The sequence below is a fragment of the Dendropsophus ebraccatus genome, chromosome 14 (genome assembly GCF_027789765.1).
Source record: "Dendropsophus ebraccatus isolate aDenEbr1 chromosome 14, aDenEbr1.pat, whole genome shotgun sequence".
Classification (NCBI taxonomy): Eukaryota; Metazoa; Chordata; class Amphibia; order Anura; family Hylidae; genus Dendropsophus; species Dendropsophus ebraccatus.
Window position 1 is genome coordinate 77,471,699 of NC_091467.1, and position 21,535 is coordinate 77,493,233.

Consider the following 21,535-nt stretch of genomic DNA (forward strand, 5'->3'; position numbering starts at 1 on the left):
AACCATGACTGTACATACTTCATAGAGTTATGTGCTACTACTGCTCCTCTATTGTTCCAAGTGACCCAAATTGCAGAGTTGTTGAGTCACCTGTCTAGGAGGACGTTTGCTGGAAGATGCTACATCACTAGGTGCCCATAGGCCGTCACACCCGCACATGCCACCGCCCATCCTGACAATCCCGGGATCTGAGCAGGTATATATTGGCCTGGTACAGGTGGAGAAGAAAACATTGCCACCATGAAGAACACAGGACTCGTCTCCCTTCTTCTCTCGCTGCTTCCTCTTTGTTCTCTGATCTTCGCTGCGTCCATAAAGAACAATGATCATGGTAGGTGTCAGAAACCTTCACTCTTTATTACAGCTCTTGTACCTCTCAGTCATATAGTTACTATTCTATACCTAGCATTGGAGATGTACAGATCTCTTCTCTGGCTCCAACTTATATGATCTCATATTAAGTGTTTTATATCTATATGTTATATGGTGCGCCTAAAGCTGTATAGGACCTTGGGGAAAAGATACCCTACCAGCCCAGCGAGGACCTTAGGGATGAGTTACCCTACGAGTCCAGCGAGGACCTTAGGGATGAGTCACCCTACGAGCCCAGCGAGGACCTTAGGGATGAGTCACCCTACCAGCCCAGCGAGGACCTTAGGGATGAGTTACCCTACAAGTCCAGCGAGGACCTTAGGGATGAGTTACCCTACGAGCCCAGCGAGGACCTTAGGGATGAGTTACCCTACGAGCCCAGCGAGGACCTTAGAGATGAGTTACCCTACGAGCCCAGCGAGGACCTTAGAGATGAGTCACCCTACGAGCCCAGCGAGGACCTTAGAGATGAGTCACCCTACGAGCCCAGCGAGGACCTTAGAGATGAGTCACCCTACGAGCCCAGCGAGGACCTTAGAGATGAGTCACCCTACGAGCCCAGCGAGGACCTTAGAGATGAGTCACCCTACGAGCCCAGCGAGGACCTTAGAGATGAGTTACCCTACGAGCCCAGCGAGGACCTTAGGGATGAGTTACCCTACGAGCCCAGCGAGGACCTTAGGGATGAGTCACCCTACCAGCCCAGCGAGGACCTTAGGGATGAGTTACCCTACGAGTCCAGCGAGGAACTTAGGGATGAGTTAACCTACGAGCCCAGCAAGGACCTTAGGGATGAGTTACCCTACGAGCCCAGCGAGGACCTTAGAGATGAGTCACCCTACCAGCCCAGCTTGGACCTTAGGGATGAGTTACCCTACGAGCCCAGCGAGGACCTTAGAGATGAGTCACCCTACGAGCCCAGCGAGGACCTTAGAGATGAGTCACCCTACGAGCCCAGCGAGGACCTTAGGGATGAGTCACCCTACGAGCCCAGCGAGGACCTTGGGGAAAAGATACCCTACCAGCCCAGCGAGGACCTTAGGGATGAGTCACCCTACGAGCCCAGCGAGGACCTTAGGGATGAGTTACCCTACGAGCCCAGCGAGGACCTTAGGGATGAGTTACCCTACGAGCCCAGCGAGGACCTTAGGGATGAGTCACCCTACCAGCCCAGCGAGGACCTTAGAGATGAGTCACCCTACGAGCCCAGCGAGGACCTTAGGGATGAGTTTTCCTACGAGTCCAGCGAGGACCTTAGGGATGAGTTACCCTACGAGCCCAGCGAGGACCTTAGGGATGAGTTACCCTACGAGCCCAGCGAGGACCTTAGAGATGAGTCAACCTACGAGCCCAGCGAGGACCTTAGAGATGAGTCACCCTACAAGCCCAGCGAGGACTTTAGGGATGAGTCACCCTACCAGCCCAGCGAGGACCTTAGGGATGAGTTACCCTACGAGTCCAGCGAGGACCTTAGGGATGAGTTACCCTACGAGCCCAGCGAGGACCTTAGGGATGAGTTACCCTACGAGCCCAGCGAGGACCTTAGGGATGAGTTACCCTACGAGCCCAGCGAGGACCTTAGGGATGAGTCACCCTACCAGCCCAGCGAGGACCTTAGGGATGAGTTACCCTACGAGTCCAGCGAGGACCTTAGGGATGAGTTACCCTACGAGCCCAGCGAGGACCTTAGGGATGAGTTACCCTACGAGCCCAGCGAGGACCTTAGAGATGAGTCACCCTACCAGCCCAGCTTGGACCTTAGGGATGAGTTACCCTACGAGCCCAGCGAGGACCTTAGAGATGAGTCACCCTACGAGCCCAGCGAGGACCTTAGAGATGAGTCACCCTACGAGCCCAGCGAGGACCTTAGAGATGAGTCACCCTACAAGCCCAGCGAGGACCTTAGAGATGAGTTACCCTACGAGCCCAGCGAGGACCTTGGGGATGGGTTGCCCTATGAGTCCAGCGAGGACCTTAGAGATGAGTCACCCTACGAGCCCAGCGAGGACCTTGGGGATGGGTTACCCTACGAGCCCAGCGAGGACCTTAGAGATGAGTCACCCTACGAGCCCAGCGAGGACCTTAGAGATGAGTCACCCTAATAGCCCAGCTTGGACCTTAGGGATGAGTTACCCTATGAGCCCAGGGAGGACCTTAGGGATGAGTCACCCTACGAGCCCAGGGAGGACCTTAGGGATGAGTCACCCTACGAGCCCAGCGAGGACCTTGGGGATGGGTTACCCTACGAGCCCAGCGAGGACCTTAGAGATGAGTCACCCTACGAGCCCAGCGAGGACCTTAGAGATGAGTCACCCTACCAGCCCAGCTTGGACCTTAGGGATGAGTTACCCTATGAGCCCAGGGAGGACCTTAGGGATGAGTCACCCTACGAGCCCAGCGAGGACCTTGGGGATGGGTGCCCTATGAGTCCAGCGAGGACCTTAGAGATGAGTCACCCTACGAGCCCAGCGAGGACCTTAGAGATGAGTCACCCTACGAGCCCAGAGAGGACCTTAGAGATGAGTCACCCTACCAGCCCAGCTTGGACCTTAGGGATGAGTTACCCTATGAGCCCAGGGAGGACCTTTGGGATGAGTTACCCTACCAGCCCAGCGAAAGCCTTAGGGATGAGTTAGCCTACGAGCCCAGTGAGGACCTTAGGGATGATTTACCTTACAAGTCCAGCGAGGACCTTAGGGATGAGTTACCCTACAAGCTCAGCAAGGACCTTAGGGATGAGTTACCCTACAAGCTCAGCGAGGACCTTAGGTATGAGTTACCCTACCAGCCCAGCAAGGATCTTAGGGATGAGTTACCCTACCAGCCCAGCGAGGACCTTCGGGATGAGTTCCCCTACCAGCCCAGTGAGGACCTTAGAGATGAGTTACCCTACGAGCCTAGCGAGAACTTTAGGGATGAGTCACTCTATGAACCCAGCAAGGACTTTAGAGATGAGTTACCTTACTAGCCCAGTGAGGACCTTAGGGATGCGTTACCCTACGAGCCCAGCGTGAACCTTAGGGATGAGTTACCCTACCAGCCCAACGAGGACCTTAGGGATGAGTTACCCTACCTGCCCAGCGAGGACCTTAGGGATGCGTTACCCTACGAGCCCAGCGAGGATCTTAGGGATGAGTTACCCTACCAGCCGAACGAGGACCTTAGGGATGAGTTACCCTACCAGCCGAACGAGGACCTTAGGGATGAGTCACTCTATGAGCCCAGCGAGGACCTTAGTGATGAGTTATCCTACCAGCCCAGCGAGGACCTAAGGGATAAGTTACCCTCTGTGCCCAGCGAGGACCTAAGGGATAAGTTACCCTATGTGCCCAGCGCTCATGTCTGGCTTCTCCAACCCCAATTTTTTGAAGGTTACATTTCAACATACCCTGGTCAACCACATTTTTTGTGTATGTGAAAATTTTATATTAAAGAAACAAAAAAAAAGCTCAATCCATTCGATCCGTGTTTTAAATAATGGAAGTCAATGGAAAACAGATCCTGCCGGATGGCATGCGGCTGTTTTTGCGTCCGTATTTATTCATAAAACAGATATGATAAATTGGACAGCAGAAACGCAGTGTGAACACGGCCTAACGCACATATACTATAGATGTATTCAGCTTTTTTAATAACTATTATATTTGTTTAATCATTTTTTTTTTCAGTTTCGAATTATAACTTCATCAGGATCAAAGACAACGGAGGGGCCAGAAATTGCCCCCTGCAGAGGTATTACATCAAGCCGGAGAACGATATATGCCACACCCTGTGCACCAGTGACAAGGACTGCAAGGGGAACAATATGTGCTGCCCCGATAACTGCCACTCCATGTGCAAACCGCCCCCGCAGGGTAAGTAGTCACCGCCAGCCGGGCATCTGCCATCCACATCATAGGGGCCACACCTACAACATGTAGCATGGGATGAGCACTATAAGCCTATGTTCACACAATAAATGATAAAACAGAAAAAAGTATACCTTGGGAGCGGCAAGTCTCTGTCAGAAAAAAAATTCTGGATACACTTAAAAACCAAAACTAAGACACTTACACTTGGTGAGTGGCGAACCTCCACCCTCACTACAGTACAACGCCCAGTATTAGCTCGTAGTCAGTTCATCCGTGATCGCTACACCCTCCGAATCCTTGGAACAGTCTCCGGTCTGGATACGTAGAGAAAAAAGCAATAAAAAGCCAGAAAAATGGGGAGCGATCTCTTTTCCTTAATACCGACTCTAAAGCATGGAATATTGCATATAATTCTACCCACTTCTCGGAGGGGAGATGGACCTAACAAACAAAGGCAGTTGTTGCATTGCAGTATAAAATAAAATGTAGATTGTGTGAACATAGCCTGATGCCTGCAGGATTGGAACTATAGTGCAAGCTGTGACTTGGGATCGCTACCAGATGATTGATATTATTAGAAATCCCCCTCTTCTGCATCATCATGATGGATCTGGGAGCATTGACCAAGTTATCTATGTATGATACAGCGTTACTGCCTCCTGCTTAGGGCTCATTCACACCAGATTGGGAAACTATAAGCATGGCATGCCGCGGTATCTGTGCTATCAGCATGGGCCCCATTCATTTCAATGGCCGGAGTGTAATCCGCTAGTTTGGGTCATTGTATCCTCTCTATCTGGCACACTTGGCTATGCTGGGGTTATCTGGCACACTTGGCTATGCTGGGGTTATCTGGCACACTTGGCTATGCTGGGGTTATCTGGCACACTTGGCTATGCTGGGGTTATCTGGCACACTTGGCTATGCTGGGGTTATCTGGCACACTTGGCTATGCTGGGGTTATCTGGCACACTTGGCTATGCTTGGGTTATCTGGCACACTTGGCTATGCTGGGGTTATCTGGCACACTTGGCTATACTCAGGCTATCTGGCACACTTGGCTATGCTTGGGTTATCTGGAAGACTTGGCTATGCTCGGGCTATCTGGCACACTTGGCTATGCTCGGGCTATCTGGCACACTTGGCTATGCTCGGGCTATCTGGCACACTTGGCTATGCTCGGGCTATCTGGCACACTTGGCTATGCTGGGGTTATCTGGCAATCTTGGCTATACTAGGGCCATTTGGCACACTTGGCTATGCTGGTGCTATCTGGCACACTTGGCTATGCTCGGGCTATTTGGCACACTTGGCTATGCTTAGGCTATTTGGCACACTTGGCTATGCTAGGGCTATCTGACACACTTGGCTATGCTCAGACTATCTGACACACTTGGCTATGTTTGGGTTATCTGGCACACTTGGCTATGCTCAGGCCATTGAAGTGAATGGACATATGCCGTTCCAAGCACAGATACGTTGGTATGTCTCTTTGCCGCCATAATTCAATTTATTTTGCTTTTAAGACATTTTATTTTTCCAACAACAAGTCATCATACACAGTAAAAAAAGACTGCACAAATATTCCTCTTATTTTCCACTCCACCCCCATACCTTCCCATCCCTGAATCTCCCCACCCGCGAAGAGGGACACAAGAAGGGAAAAAAAAATCAATGTATTTTCAGTCTATGAGAAATGCCATGTCCGTTCTGTCCTCAGATAAGCCCGGCGTCTGTCCATCATATGAATCGGCCTTCGCTCCCACTGAACGATGTAACGATTATTGCTCCACCGATGCTGAATGTCCTGGAAATAAAAAGTGCTGCAAAAAAGGTTGTCGAAAAACGTGCACGCCGACTCTAAACGATATTGGAAAAGCAGTCGTGGAGACCGCAGCGCGTAAGTCCATCACAGGGAACGGATGACGTCCCCTATGGAAAAATATTTTCACATATCCATATGGGGCCTGTGTACAGATGGGGCCTGTGTATAGATGGGGTCTGTGTATACATGGGGCCTGTGTATAGATGGGGTCTGTGTATAGATGGGGTCTGTGTATAGGGACTGTGTATACATGGGGCCTGTGTATAGATGGGGTCTGTGTACAGATGGGGCCTGTGTATAGATGGGGCCTGTGTACAGATGGGGCCTGTGTATAGATGGGGTCTGTGTATAGGGACTGTGTATACATGGGGCCTGTGTATAGATGGGGTCTGTGTATAGGGACTGTGTATACATGGGGCCTGTGTATAGATGGGGTCTGTGTATAGGGACTGTGTATACATGGGGCCTGTGTATAGATGGGGTCTGTGTATACGGACTGTGTATAGATGGGGCCTGTGTACAGATGGGGCCTGTGTATAGATGGGGTCTGTGTATAGGGACTGTGTATACATGGGGCCTGTGTATAGATGGGGTCTGTGTATAGGGACTGTGTATACATGGGGCCTGTGTATAGATGGGGTCTGTGTATAGGGACTGTGTATACATGGGGCCTGTGTATAGATGGGGTCTGTGTATAGATGGGGTCTGTGTATACGGACTGTGTACAGATGGGGCCTGTGTATAGATGGGGTCTGTGTATAGGGACTGTGTATACATGGGGCCTGTGTATAGATGGGGTCTGTGTATAGATGGGGTCTGTGTATACGGACTGTGTACAGATGGGGCCTGTGTATAGATAGGTTTTGTGTATACGGACTGTGTACAGATGGGGCCTGTGTATAGATAGGTTTTGTGTATACGGACTGTGTACAGATGGGGCCTGTGTATAGATGGGGTCTGTGTATAGGGACTGTGTATACATGGGGCCTGTGTATAGATGGGGTCTGTGTATACGGACTGTGTACAGATGGGGCCTGTGTATAGATGGGACCTGTGTACACATGAGGCCTGTGTACAGATGGGGCCTCTGTACAGATGAGGCCTGTGTACAGATGGGGCCTGTGTATAGATGGGGTCTGTGTATAGGGACTGTGTATACATGGGGCCTGTGTATAGATGGGGTCTGTGTATAGATGGGGTCTGTGTATACGGACTGTGTACAGATGGGGCCTGTGTATAGATAGGTTTTGTGTATACGGACTGTGTACAGATGGGCCTGTGTATAGATGGGGTCTGTGTATACGGACTGTGTACAGATGGGGCCTGTGTATAGATAGGTTTTGTGTATACGGACTGTGTACAGATGGGGCCTGTGTATAGATGGGGTCTGTGTATAGGGACTGTGTATACATGGGGCCTGTGTATAGATGGGGTCTGTGTATACGGACTGTATACAGATGGGGCCTGTGTATAGATGGGGCCTGTGTACAGATGGGGCCTGTGTACAGATGAGGCCTGTGTACAGATGGAGCCTGTGTATAGATGGGGCCTGTGTACAGATGAGGCCTGTGTACAGATGAGGCCTGTGTACAGATGGGGCCTGTGTACAGATTGGGCCTGTGTATAGATGGGGTCCGTGTATAGGGACTGTGTACAGATGGGGTCTGTGTATAGGGACTGTGTATACATGGGGCCTGTGTATAGATGGGGTCTGTGTATACGGACTGTGTACAGATGGGGCCTGTGTATAGATAGGTTTTGTGTATACGGACTGTGTACAGATGGGGCCTGTGTATAGATGGGGTCTGTGTATAGGGACTGTGTATACATGGGGCCTGTGTATAGATGGGGTCTGTGTATACGGACTGTATACAGATGGGGCCTGTGTATAGATGGGGCCTGTGTACAGATGAGGCCTGTGTACAGATGGGGCCTGTGTACAGATGAGGCCTGTGTACAGATGGGGCCTGTGTATAGATGGGGCCTGTGTACAGATGAGGCCTGTGTATAGATGGGGTCCGTGTATAGGGACTGTGTACAGATGGGGCCTGTTTATAGATGGGGCCTGTGTACAGATGAGGCCTGTGTATGGATGGGGCCTGTGTACAGATGAGGCCTCTGTACAGATGGGGCCTGTGTATACATGGGGCCTGTACAGATGGGGCCTGTGTACATATGAGGCCTCTGTATACATGGGCGGGTGCCCCTGCTTCCTGGGAGGGGAGACTATATGACGCTATGATAAGTAGAGTGACCCGGTTTATCCTCCCAGGTAAAGGCTTCTGTCCTCAAGAAGAGATTCCTTTCTGTGGCATAGAGGAAAGGAAATTCTGTGATGAGACGTCGTGCCTGGACGGCCTCCTCTGCTGCCCCAACATCTGCCGATGGGAATGTCGGGAAGCTCTTACAGGTACGGGGGGTGGGGGGATCCTAGAGGTGGGGAACCGGCATCCATTCTGCCCCATACATGATAAGGTGAGAGTCCCCCTCTAACATCACACAATAGAGCAGATCTGCCAGCTGTAATGTATGTTTCAGACTGCGTACACTGTTATATAGAGGTCAGGAGACACATGGGACCTGTCCTATATTTGTCTGTGCTTCCAGACTGCTGACACTGTTATATAGAGGTCGGGAGACACATGAGACCTGTCCTATATCTGTCTGTGCTTCCAGACTGCTGACACTGTTACATAGAGGTCAGGAGACACATGGGACCTGTCATATATCTGTCTGTGCTTCCAGACTGCTTAGACTGTTATATAGAGGTCAGGAGACACATGGGACCTGTCATATATCTGTCTGTGCCTCCAGACTGCTTAGACTGTTATATAGAGGTCAGGAGACACATGGGACCTGTCATATATCTTGTCTGTGCTTCCAGACTGCTGACACTGTTATATAGAGGTCGGGAGACACATGAGACCTGTCCTATATCTGTCTGTGCTTCCAGACTGCTGACACTGTTATATAGAGGTCGGGAGACACATGAGACCTGTCCTATATCTGTCTGTGCTTCCAGACTGCTTAGACTGTTATATAGAGGTGAGGAGACACATGGGACCTGTCATATATCTGTCTGTGCTTCCAGACTGCTTAGACTGTTATATAGAGGTCAGGAGACACATGGGACCTGTCATATATCTGTCTGTGCTTCCAGACTGCTTAGACTGTTATATAGAGGTCAGGAGACACATGGGACCTGTCATATATCTGTCTGTGCCTCCAGACTGCTTAGACTGTTATATAGGGGTCAGGAGACACATGGGACCTGTCATATATCTGTCTGTGCTTCCAGACTGCTGACACTGTTATATAGAGGTCGGGAGACACATGAGACCTGTCCTATATCTGTCTGTGCTTCCAGACTGCTGACACTGTTATATAGAGGTCGGGAGACACATGAGACCTGTCCTATATCTGTCTGTGCTTCCAGACTGCTTAGACTGTTATATAGAGGTGAGGAGACACATGGGACCTGTCATATATCTGTCTGTGCTTCCAGACTGCTTAGACTGTTATATAGAGGTCAGGAGACACATGGGACCTGTCATATATCTGTCTGTGCTTCCAGACTGCTTAGACTGTTATATAGAGGTCAGGAGACACATGGGACCTGTCATATATCTGTCTGTGCCTCCAGACTGCTTAGACTGTTATATAGAGGTCGGGAGACACATGAGACCTGTCCTATATCTGTCTGTGCTTCCAGACTGCTTAGACTGTTATATAGAGGTTGGGAGACACATGGGACCTATCATATATCTGTCTGTGCTTCCAGACTGCTGACACTGTTATATAGAGGTTGGGAGACACATGAGACCTGTCCTATATCTGTCTGTGCTTCCAGACTGCTTAGACTGTTATATAGAGGTCAGGAGACACATGGGACCTGTCATATATCTGTCTGTGCTTCCAGAACATAGAAAAATGCTTTTGTTCTCTGGTAAAAATGGTCAATGACTGACCATACAAGTCAATGGAGAGGGGAGGGGTGGGGAGTGAGGGGAGAGAAACTGCAGGGAGACACAGAGTTCCCTATATTAGATCTCACCCCGGGGCTTGGTGACAGCTTAGACTGCACAGTACCTCCCTATAATGTCCTCCATACTGCCGCTATTTCTGATGGCATGCTATAAATACTTAGAGGAGACATCACAGAAACTAAAGGGCAACTAAGAATCATAGATGGAGCAGGGGGAAAACTGGTGAAAAATGCCGTATACAAGTTATATAATGGGCAGCTCGGCTCCTTGTGTGCACAGGACAGAGTATCCTCATCTCATACTACATGTTTGTGCTTTTCCTTCTTAGCCCGGGCTGGTGACTGCCCTGCACAGTGCCCTCCTGACGCTGAGAACAAGACCTGCACGTCCGACTACGACTGCGCCCCCCTGCACAAGTGCTGCTCAGTGTGTGGAAACAGATGCGTCCGGGCAGTAAATGGTGAGACATCCCATAGTGTCGCATTACAGTCATAGCTACATAAAGGCTTCAATCCCGGGATGGGACCAGCCGCATCTCATACATATATATATTTCATGGATCCCTTTAATTGTCCTAGAGGTCTGAGCCCCAACAGGTTATATAGTGACGGTGTATCCGAGTGATATAACATATATAATGGGGAGAGCAGGGTCCAGGACCCTCTCCAGTTAGTCCCATACTCTCTACAGCTATTACCTACCACCTTAGCTTACAGCACTCTTCTCCAATGCTGCTCTCTAGCTGCTGCAAGGCAGCTCTCCATCTCCCTCTCTAGCCAGTGAATGCTGGGAGTTGTAGTCTTGTAACAGCTGGAGAGTCACAGGTTACCGTCCCATAGACAGCGCATCCCCAGGATGAAGTGATAGAAAAAAATCAAGGCAATGTACAGTTCCAAGAATGACCACCAGGGGCCAGCAGAGGCCTCTCCTTTATTATTGGGGCTCCTATCACAGGGAGTCTGATAAGAACTTTATATTGGGGAGGTTGTTCTTTATATGATCCCTGATATAATGTGTATATGAATATGTGACACTCATCTAATCTAATCTAATTTATAATATAATATGTGACACTCATCTAATATAATATAATATGAATATGTGACACTCATCTAATATAATATAATATGTATATGTGACACTCATCTAATATAATATAATATGAATATGTGACACTCATCTAATATAATATAATATGTATATGTGACACTCATCTAATATGTATATGTGACACTCATCTAATATAATATAATATGTATATGTGACACACATCTAATATAATATAATATGTGACAATCATCTCATCTAATCTAATATAATATGTATATGTGACACTCATCTAATCTAATATGTATATGTGACACTCATCTAATCTAATATAATATGTATATGTGACACTCATCTAATCTAATATAATATGTGACACTCATCTAATATAATATAATATGTGACACTCATCTAATATAATATAATATAATATGTGACACTAATCTAATATAATATAATATGTATATGTGACACTCATCTAATATGTATATGTGACACTCATCTAATATAATATAATATGTATATGTGACACACATCTAATATAATATAATATGTGACAATCATCTCATCTAATCTAATATAATATGTATATGTGACACTCATCTAATCTAATATAATATGTGACACTCATCTAATCTAATATAATATGTATATGTGACACTCATCTAATCTAATATGTATATGTGACACTCATCTAATCTAATATAATATGTATATGTGACACTCATCTAATCTAATATAATATGTGACACTCATCTAATATAATATAATATGTGACACTCATCTAATATAATATAATATAATATGTGACACTAATCTAATATAATATAATATGTATATGTGACACTCATCTAATCTAATATAATATGTGACACTCATCTAATATAATATAATATGTGACACTCATCTAATATAATATAATATAATATGTGACACTAATCTAATATAATATAATATGTATATGTGACACTCATCTAATATGTATATGTGACACTCATCTAATCTAATATAATATGTGTATGTAACACTCATCTAATATAATATAATATGTATATGTGACACTCATCTAATATCATATGTGACAATCATCTCATCTAATATAATATGAATATGTGACACTCATCTAATATAATATAATATGAATATGTGACACTCATCTAATATAATATAATATGTGACAATCATCTAATCTAATATAATATGAATATGTGACACTCATCTAATATAATATAATATGTGACACTCATCTAATATAATATGTATATATGACACTCATCTAATCTAATATAATATGAATATGTGACACTCATCTAATCTAATATAATATGTGACACTAATATAATATAATATGTATATGTGACACTCATCTAATATAATATAATATGTGACACTCATCTCATCTAATATAATATGTGACACTCATCTAATCTAATATAATATGAATATGTGACACTCATCTCATCTAATATAATATGTGACACTCATCTAATCTAATCTAATATGTATATGTGACACTCATCTAATATAATATGTATATGTGACACTCATCTAATCTAATCTAATATAATATGTGACACTCATCTAATAAAATATAATATAATATGTGACACTCATCTAATATAATATGTATATGTGACACTCATCTAATATAATATGTATATGTGACACTCATCTAATATAATCTAATATAATATGTGACAATCATCTAATATAATATGTGACACTCATCTAATATAATATAATATGTATATGTGACACTCATCTAATATAATATAATATGTATATGGGACACTCATCTAATATAATATAATATGTATATGGGACACACGCACATCTAATATAATATAATATGTATATGTGACACTCATCTAATATAATATAATATGTATATGTGACACTCATCTAATCTAATATAATATGTGTATGTAACACTCATCTAATATAATATAATATGTGTATGTAACACTCATCTAATATAATATGTATATGTGACACTCATCTAATATCATATGTGACAATCATCTCATCTAATATAATATAATATGAATATGTGACACTCATCTAATATAATATAATATGTGACAATCATCTAATCTAATATAATATGAATATGTGACACTCATCTAATATAATATAATATGTGACACTCATCTAATATAATATAATATGTGACACTCATCTAATATAATATGTATATATGACACTCATCTAATCTAATATAATATGAATATGTGACACTCATCTAATATAATATAATATGTGACACTCATCTAATATAATATGTATATGTGACACTCATCTAATCTAATATAATATGTGACACTCATCTATTATAATATAATATGTGACACTCATCTAATATAATATAATATAATATGTGACACTCATCTAATATAATATGTGACACTCATCTAATATAATATAATATGTGACACTTATCTAATCTAATATGTGACACTAATCTAATATAATATAATATGTATATGTGACACTCATCTAATATGTATGTGACACTCATCTAATATAATATAATATGTGACAATCATCTAATAAAATATAATATAATATGTGACACTCATCTAATCTAATCTAATATGTATATGTGACACTCATCTAATATAATATGTATATGTGACACTCATCTAATATAATATGTATATGTCACACTCATCTAATCTAATATAATATAATATGTGACTCATCTAATAAAATATAATATAATATGTGACACTCATCTAATATAATATGTATATGTGACACTCATCTAATCTAATCTAATATAATATGTGACAATCATCTAATATAATATGTGACAATCATCTAATCTAATCTAATATGTGACACTCATCTAATTTAATATAATATGCATATGTGACACTCATCTAATTTAATATAATATGCATATGTGACACTCATCTAATCTAATATAATATATGTGACACTCATCTAATCTAATATTATATGTATATGTGACACTCATCTAATATAATATGTATATGGGACACTCATCTAATATAATATAACATAATATGTATATGGGACACTCATCTAATATAATATAATATGTATATGGGACACTCATCTAATATAATATAATATGTATATGGGACACTCATCTAATATAATATAACATAATATGTATATGGGACACTCATCTAATATAATATAACATAATATGTATATGGGACACTCATCTAATATAATATAATATGTATATGGGACACTCATCTAATATAATATGTATATGGGACACACGCACATCTAATACAATATAATATGTATATGTGACACTCATCTAATATAATATAACATAATATGTATATGTGACACTCATCTAATATAATATAATATGTATATGGGACACAAGCACATCTAATATAATATAATATGTATATGGGACACTCATCTAATATAATATAATATGTATATGGGACACTCATCTAATATAATATAATATGTATATGGGACACACGCACATCTAATATAATATAATATGTATATGGGACACTCATCTAATATAATATAATATGTATATGGGACACAAGCACATCTAATATAATATAATATGTATATGGGACACTCATCTAATATAATATAATATGTATATGGGACACTCATCTAATATAATATAATATGTATATGGGACACTCATCTAATATAATATAATATGTATATGGGACACTCATCTAATATAATATAATATGTATATGGGACACTCATCTAATATAATATAATATGTATATGGGACACTCATCTAATATAATATAATATGTATATGGGACACTCATCTAATATAATATAATATGTATATGGGACACAAGCACATCTAATATAATATAATATGTATATGGGACACTCATCTAATATAATATAATATGTATATGGGACACACGCACATCTAATATAATATAATATGTATATGTGACACTCATCTAATATAATATAACATAATATGTATATGTGACACTCATCTAATATAATATAATATGTATATGGGACACTCATCTAATATAATATAATATGTATATGGGACACAAGCACATCTAATATAATATAATATGTATATGTGACACTCATCTAATATAATATAATATGTATATGGGACACTCATCTAATATAATATAATATGTATATGTGACACTCACATCGTATAATGGTGATATAGGGGACACTGTAAAAGCCCCATTAATGTCTTCCTCTGTCTTCTCTTCCAGTTCCTTCCTTCCTACATAGAAGCAATGCTACAATATTCCTTCAAGGAGGAGGAAGATGAAGAGGTGTTCGCTGCCTGTACTATATATCTGCTTATTTATATACAAGGATGCTGGATGTGTAAAATCTCGGTGCCGATCCCATCAGTCATAAAGCATGAGACTGAAGGACCACATTACGGGTTGTCCTATAATCCTTGTTACCTGTATTATATTGTTTACAGTCAGACCCCAGGGGGTGCATTACTCTGTATATAACCCTGCCATCACTGTGGATATATTTGTCTGGGTTCTTGCATGCTTTTTGTAAGTGTTTTACTGTGTAATAAGAATGAATAAAGGATGGAGAAACAATAGAGATTATGTGGGGTCTTTTACCACTGACTAAGACCGCGTTCACACACTGCAGTCATCGACAGCGACTGGGATAAAAAAAAAAATCAGCCCTGGCACGCAAACTACCCCACCAGCCCACATAACAATATTAGAATGGTATTATACAATGTAAGCTTAGAATGTTGAGATAGAATGTAGGCTTAGAATGGTGACATAGAATGTAGGCTTAGAATGGTGATATACAATGTAGGCTTAGAATGTTGAGATAGAATGTAGGCTTAGAATGGTGACATAGAATGTAGGCTAAAATGGTGACATAGAATGTAGGCTTAGAACGGTGACATAGAATGGTGACAGAGGATGTAGGCATAGATTGGTGACATAGAATGTAGGCTTAGAATGGTGACATAGAATGTAGGGTTAGAATGGTGACATAGAATGTAGTCCTAGAATGGTGACATAGAATGTTGGTTTAGAATGGTGACATAAAATGTAGGCTTACAATGATGACATACAATGTAGGGTTAGAATAGTGACATAGAATGTAGTCCTAGAATGATGACATACAATGTAGTCTTAGAATGGTGACATAGAATGTAGGCTTAGAATGGTGACAGAGGATGTAGGCATAGATTGGTGACATAGAATGTAGGGTTAGAATGGTGACATAGAATGTAGTCCTAGAATGATGACACAGAATGTTGGTTTAGAATGGTGACATAGAATGTAGTCTTTGAATGGTGACATAGAATGTAGGCTTAGAATGGTGACATAGAATGTAGGCTTAAAATGGTGACATAAAAAGTAGATTGAGAATGGTGACATAGAATGTTGGTTTAGAATGGTGACATGAAATGTAGGCTTACAATGGTGATATACAATGTAGGCTTATAATGGTGATATACAATGTAGGCTTAGAATGGTGACATGGAATATAGGCTTACAATGGTAACATAGAATGTAGGCATAGAAGGGTGACATACAATGTAGGCTTAGAATGGTGACATAGAATGTAGGCTAAGATTGGTGACATAGAAGGTACATTGAGAATGGTGACATAGAATGTAGGCTTAGAATGGTGACATAAAATGTAGGTTTAGAATGGTGATAAACAATGTAGGCTTAAAATGGTGACATAAATGTAGGCTTAGAATGGTGATATACAATGTAGCTTAGAATGGTGACATAGAATGTAGGGTTAGAATGGTGACATAAAATGTAGGCTTAGATTGGTGACAGAATGTAGGCTAAAAATAGTGACATAGAATGTAGGCTTAAAATGGTGACATAGAATGTAGGCTTAGAGAGGTGACATAGAATGTAGGCTTAAAATGGTGACATAGAATGTAGGCTTAGAGAGGTGACATAGAATGTAGGCTTAAAATGGTGACATAGAATGTAGGCTTAGAATAGTGACATAGAATGTAAGGTTAGAATGGTGACATACAATGTAGGCTTAGAGTGGTGACATAGAATGTAGGCTGAGAATGGTGACATAAAATGTAGGCTTAGAATGGGGACATAGAATGTAGGGTTAGAATGATGACATAGAATGTAGGCTTAGAATGGTGACATAGAATGAAGGGTTAGAATGGTGATATACAATGTAGGCTTAGAGTGGTGACATAGAATGTAGGCTTAGAATGGTGACATGGAATGTAGGCTTAGAATGGTGACATAGAATGTAGGCTTAGAATAGTGACATAGAATGTAAGGTTAGAATGGTGACATACAATGTAGGCTTAGAGTGGTGACATAGAATGTAGGCTGAGAATGGTGACATAAAATGTAGGCTTAGAATGGTGATATACAATGTAGGCTTAGAGTGGTGACATAGAATGTAGGCTTAGAATGGTGACATGGAATGTAGGCTTAGAATGGTGACATAGAATGTAGGCTTAGAATGGTGACATAGAATGTAGGGTTAGAATGGTGATATACAATGTAGTCTTAGAATGGTGACATAGAATGTAGGTGTTAGGACTCGGGTCGTGCGCTCGGCTTGGCTTTTTCAGCCATAATGCTTCACATGTTTTTCACATACTCAGCTCTGCTGTTCTTTGTTATAGCAGAGGCCAGGGTTTCACTCCCCTGGCTGTTCAGCATAGGTGTTGGGTGTGTGCACTGATTATTGATTGACAGCTGACTTACCAGTTAGCTTTCTGTATCTGGCAGGACCTGGAGCCTCAGCCCTAATCAAGTCTGGGGCTGGGACTCCAGGCTCCATAAATATCAGACCTGTGGTCTCATTTCTTGCCTGCGATAGAACCTGGTTCCTCCGGTGGGGTCCCAAATGGTTCGGCTTACTCTGTTTGCCGATGATATCCTTCTTTTCCTCAACAACCCTCAGGATAGCATCCCACGCATTCTTTCTTTTTTAGAGGATTATGGGAAATTATCGGGATATAGAATTAATACTGCCAAGAGTGATCTTCTCCCACTGGGCTCAGCTCCCCCTAGATGGCTCCAGTCCATACGTTACTTACCAGTTAAAATAGTGTCCTCGGGGCGTGTCTAGCCATGCTGCTGTGAGGACGTGTTCTGCAGAGCTCCTCCAGGCCCATTCACCATCCAAAGGCATCCTGCACCTCAATCATGGGGAAAACCTCCAGAAAGCTCAGGGGAGGCTCCTCCACCCGTGCCTGCTCACCCCAGGGGGAAATTGGCCATTATTTCCTCCGGCCAGAGGCATCATCCTCACACCAGATGACGGAGTTGCAGGGGAAGGAAGATGGCCGCCGCCATGAGGACCCTGTGCCCGTCACCCCCTCAGCGGCCCGCTTACGGTCAGCCACCCCATCCACTGCTGCCCGCGCTCCGGAGGATCCGGCAGCCTCCTCCCGGCCACAACATTGCCACGGGGATCCGGCACAGGCCTCCCGCCCTTCCCCCTCACCATCCCCTCCAGGCTCCGGTGGCCATCTTGCCCGGACGCACGGCGCGGGAGACGCGACACAGGAGCTACCTACACCGCCATCAGCCGTGGGAGAGCTGCGCCCGGGGCCCCATCAGGTACCTCTAGACTGTGCCCACTGTCTGGCGCCCCTCTCCTCCTGCCCCTCTGCTCATAACAGCCCCCGGCAGGTTGAGGCCCAAATCCAAGATGGCGCCCCCCTCACTGCCCCAGAAGCGGCCGTCACTGCACCCCCTGCTGCAGCACTGAACCCCGCGGCGCCCGTATGGGTGCAATCTGCCCAGGACTTGGCATGGTTCTCCCCCCCCCACTTCTTCCCCCCTCAGCCAGGGAGCCCCCGCACCCCCACTTGCCCTAGCTCCGGTGGGCACACAGGGTGGCCTATCCCCTGCATGGTCCTCAGGATCCTCGTGGGGGGGCTCCCCTGCACGTAATCAGGCCGCACTTGGTCACACAGTGGCCTTAGTACATGCCCTTGCAGGCTCCTCTCCACCCAAGGGACTGTTGCTGGACATTCACCCCTCAATTCCTCCTTCCCTGGTTGGCACCCCACCGATATTCAGACAAGCTACACAGCACCCTCCTCTCTGTACCCAGGAGCTACCATTGCATTTGTCCTCCTCCTGCACTTCTGGCCTTGATGATAGTAGACCTGCATCTCTGGCGGATCTCAAGATCCTTACTCAATCCTTACCCACTAGGAGTGACATCTCAATTCTAGCTGAACAACTGGTGGACGAGTGCAAGCAAGAGTTTGCGCAGTTTCGTACTGAATTAACAGCGGTCTCCACCAGAGTGGATAACCTGGAGGTCGCTCAGGAGACCACATCCACCTCTCTGTCTGCCTTACAGTCCACTGTGAACTTGCATACTGACCAACTGTTTGTCCTCCAGCAACACATGGACGATATAGAAAACCGCAATCGGAGGAACAACTTGCGGATCCGGGGGCTTCCTGAGTCGATTGCTTCATCGGACCTGTTTGCTGTTCTCTCCGGTCTTTTTAACGATCTCCTGGAGCAGCCGCCTAACACACACATTGAACTAGATAGGGCGCATAAGGCGCTACGCCCACCCAGTCGAGATGACCAGAACCCCAGGGATGTTATCTGTCGGGTTCATTTTTACTCCACTAAGGAAGAAATTCTCCTGAGGGCCCGCAAACGACGTGCTGTGGTGTATAGGGGGGCTCATCTCCTCATTCTGCCTGACCTTTCCCGACACACGCTGGCTCAGAGAGCGGCCCTGCGCCCCCTGTTGGACATTCTCAGAGACCGCAATATACCCTTTCGCTGGGGCTATCCTTTTGCGCTGACTGTCCGCCGGAGTGGCCGCACCCTCACTCTACGGGCCCCCGCTGATGTTCCGGATTTCCTCAGGGACCTTGACATCACTGGCCTCACTCTCCCGGAATGGCCTTCCCTCCTCTCTTCGACCCGGGGTGCCAAGAGACCTCTCTCACCTAGAGACCCAGCATCTATCACTCAAGGACTCCCTCCGAGATCGCCACGTCGCCACGGGCCCCCGTAGATCCTCGCCCCCTGAGCCTCGGCCCTCAGAGTCATCGCGCAAATGAGATGGAGCCATCTGAAATGGAACACCGCAGATGCTTCCCGTGGAGGGACCTTCGATGCTCTCTTTTCTAACACAGTGATTGTTGCTGTTTGACACCTTGTTCATATTGCCCCCTACATCTGTCTATATTGCATCCTTTTTCTGTTCTGCCTCCCCTGGGCAGGTTCTGTTCTATATCTGGTACAACCCTCATAGTTCTATCCATGTTTAACCGTTAGTCATAAGTTTTGCTTGTTTGCCTTAACATACTTTCCTCAAGGTCTGTGAGGAGCCCCCTGCACCGCGCATACGGTACTTGTCTGCCTCTCTCCCCCATAGGTGGGACACCGGACCCGAGTTTTCTCTGGTCTGGTAGCCCTTCAGCTGTGCTTTAGTTAAGAATACGCTGCAGTTTTATTCCTTACTGCTTGTATATTTGTACTCGTGTTGTGTTCTCCCACCTTCCTACCCCACCCCCCTGTTTGTCCTTCACTAATTGTTTTTCCTTTTTTCCAGAGTCGGTTGTCCCTGACGGCCCTTCTTTAGGGTCTCCACGGCCCTCTCCGTAACGCCCCTTGCCCGCACCCCATGGCGAACCTTCATGTTGCCTCTTTTAATGTGCAGGGACTGAACACACCCGGGAAGCGATCACAGATCCTACATCACTTCCACCGTAGAAAGGTACATGTCCTCTGTCTACAGGAAACACATTTCAAGGTCAACCACGCCCCCGCTATCCGTCATAGACATTACACTCAGTGGTTTTTCTCTAACAACCCCGAGGCAAGAACCAAGGGAGTGGCTATTGCCATACATAAGAATTTGCCCTGCCAGATCCTTCACTGCATTACAGACCCGGCGGCTAGGTACCTTATCCTCTCCTTATCTGTTAATGGTCACGTTTTCACTATTATCAATGCCTATGCTTTCTGATTGAGCTGTCACTACCTGTGGTCAAGGGGACTGTAATCCTGTGCGGTGACCTTAACTTAACTTTGGACCCGTCTATGGATAACTCCTCGGGTCGATCGTCTATCTCCTACGCGGCCATAAAGAGGGTCAAGCGAGCCTTTCTGTCGCTGCAACTTTATGATGCCTGGCGGCTGTCGCACTCAGCTGATCGGGACTATAGTTTCTATTCCAACCCCCATGGGACTTACAGTCGCATTGACCACATTCTCATACAGCATAGTGCCCTGCCATGGCTCTCCTACACCTCTATTGGCAACATTTTATGGTCAGACCATGCCCCTGTCTTCTGCTCCCTCACACTCCCTTTCCTGTCCAAGCCTCACTGGACCGCGCGTTTGAATGAGTCCCTCCTCTTGGACACCGTTTGTGTTGCTGACCTTAAACAATCGGTCACGCACTTTTGTTCCGATCATGCTGTGGATACTACTTCCCCTATTATTCAATGGGAAGCTCTCAAGTGTGTCCTC

The 21,535-nt window shown here is 44.4% G+C and overlaps 1 protein-coding gene across 1 annotated transcript; it reads left to right on the forward strand.

The window, feature by feature from the left end:
- The first annotated feature begins 207 nt into the window (after positions 1–207).
- LOC138772368 (whey acidic protein-like) lies at positions 208–15,648 on the forward strand. Its single transcript, XM_069952717.1, has 6 exons — positions 208–331; positions 4,041–4,226; positions 5,944–6,123; positions 8,321–8,458; positions 10,363–10,494; positions 15,296–15,648. Exons 1-6 carry the CDS (start codon positions 241–243, stop codon positions 15,352–15,354), a joined length of 786 nt encoding a protein of 261 aa, XP_069808818.1. The 5' UTR covers positions 208–240; the 3' UTR covers positions 15,355–15,648.
- Positions 15,649–21,535: the final 5,887 nt, after the last annotated feature.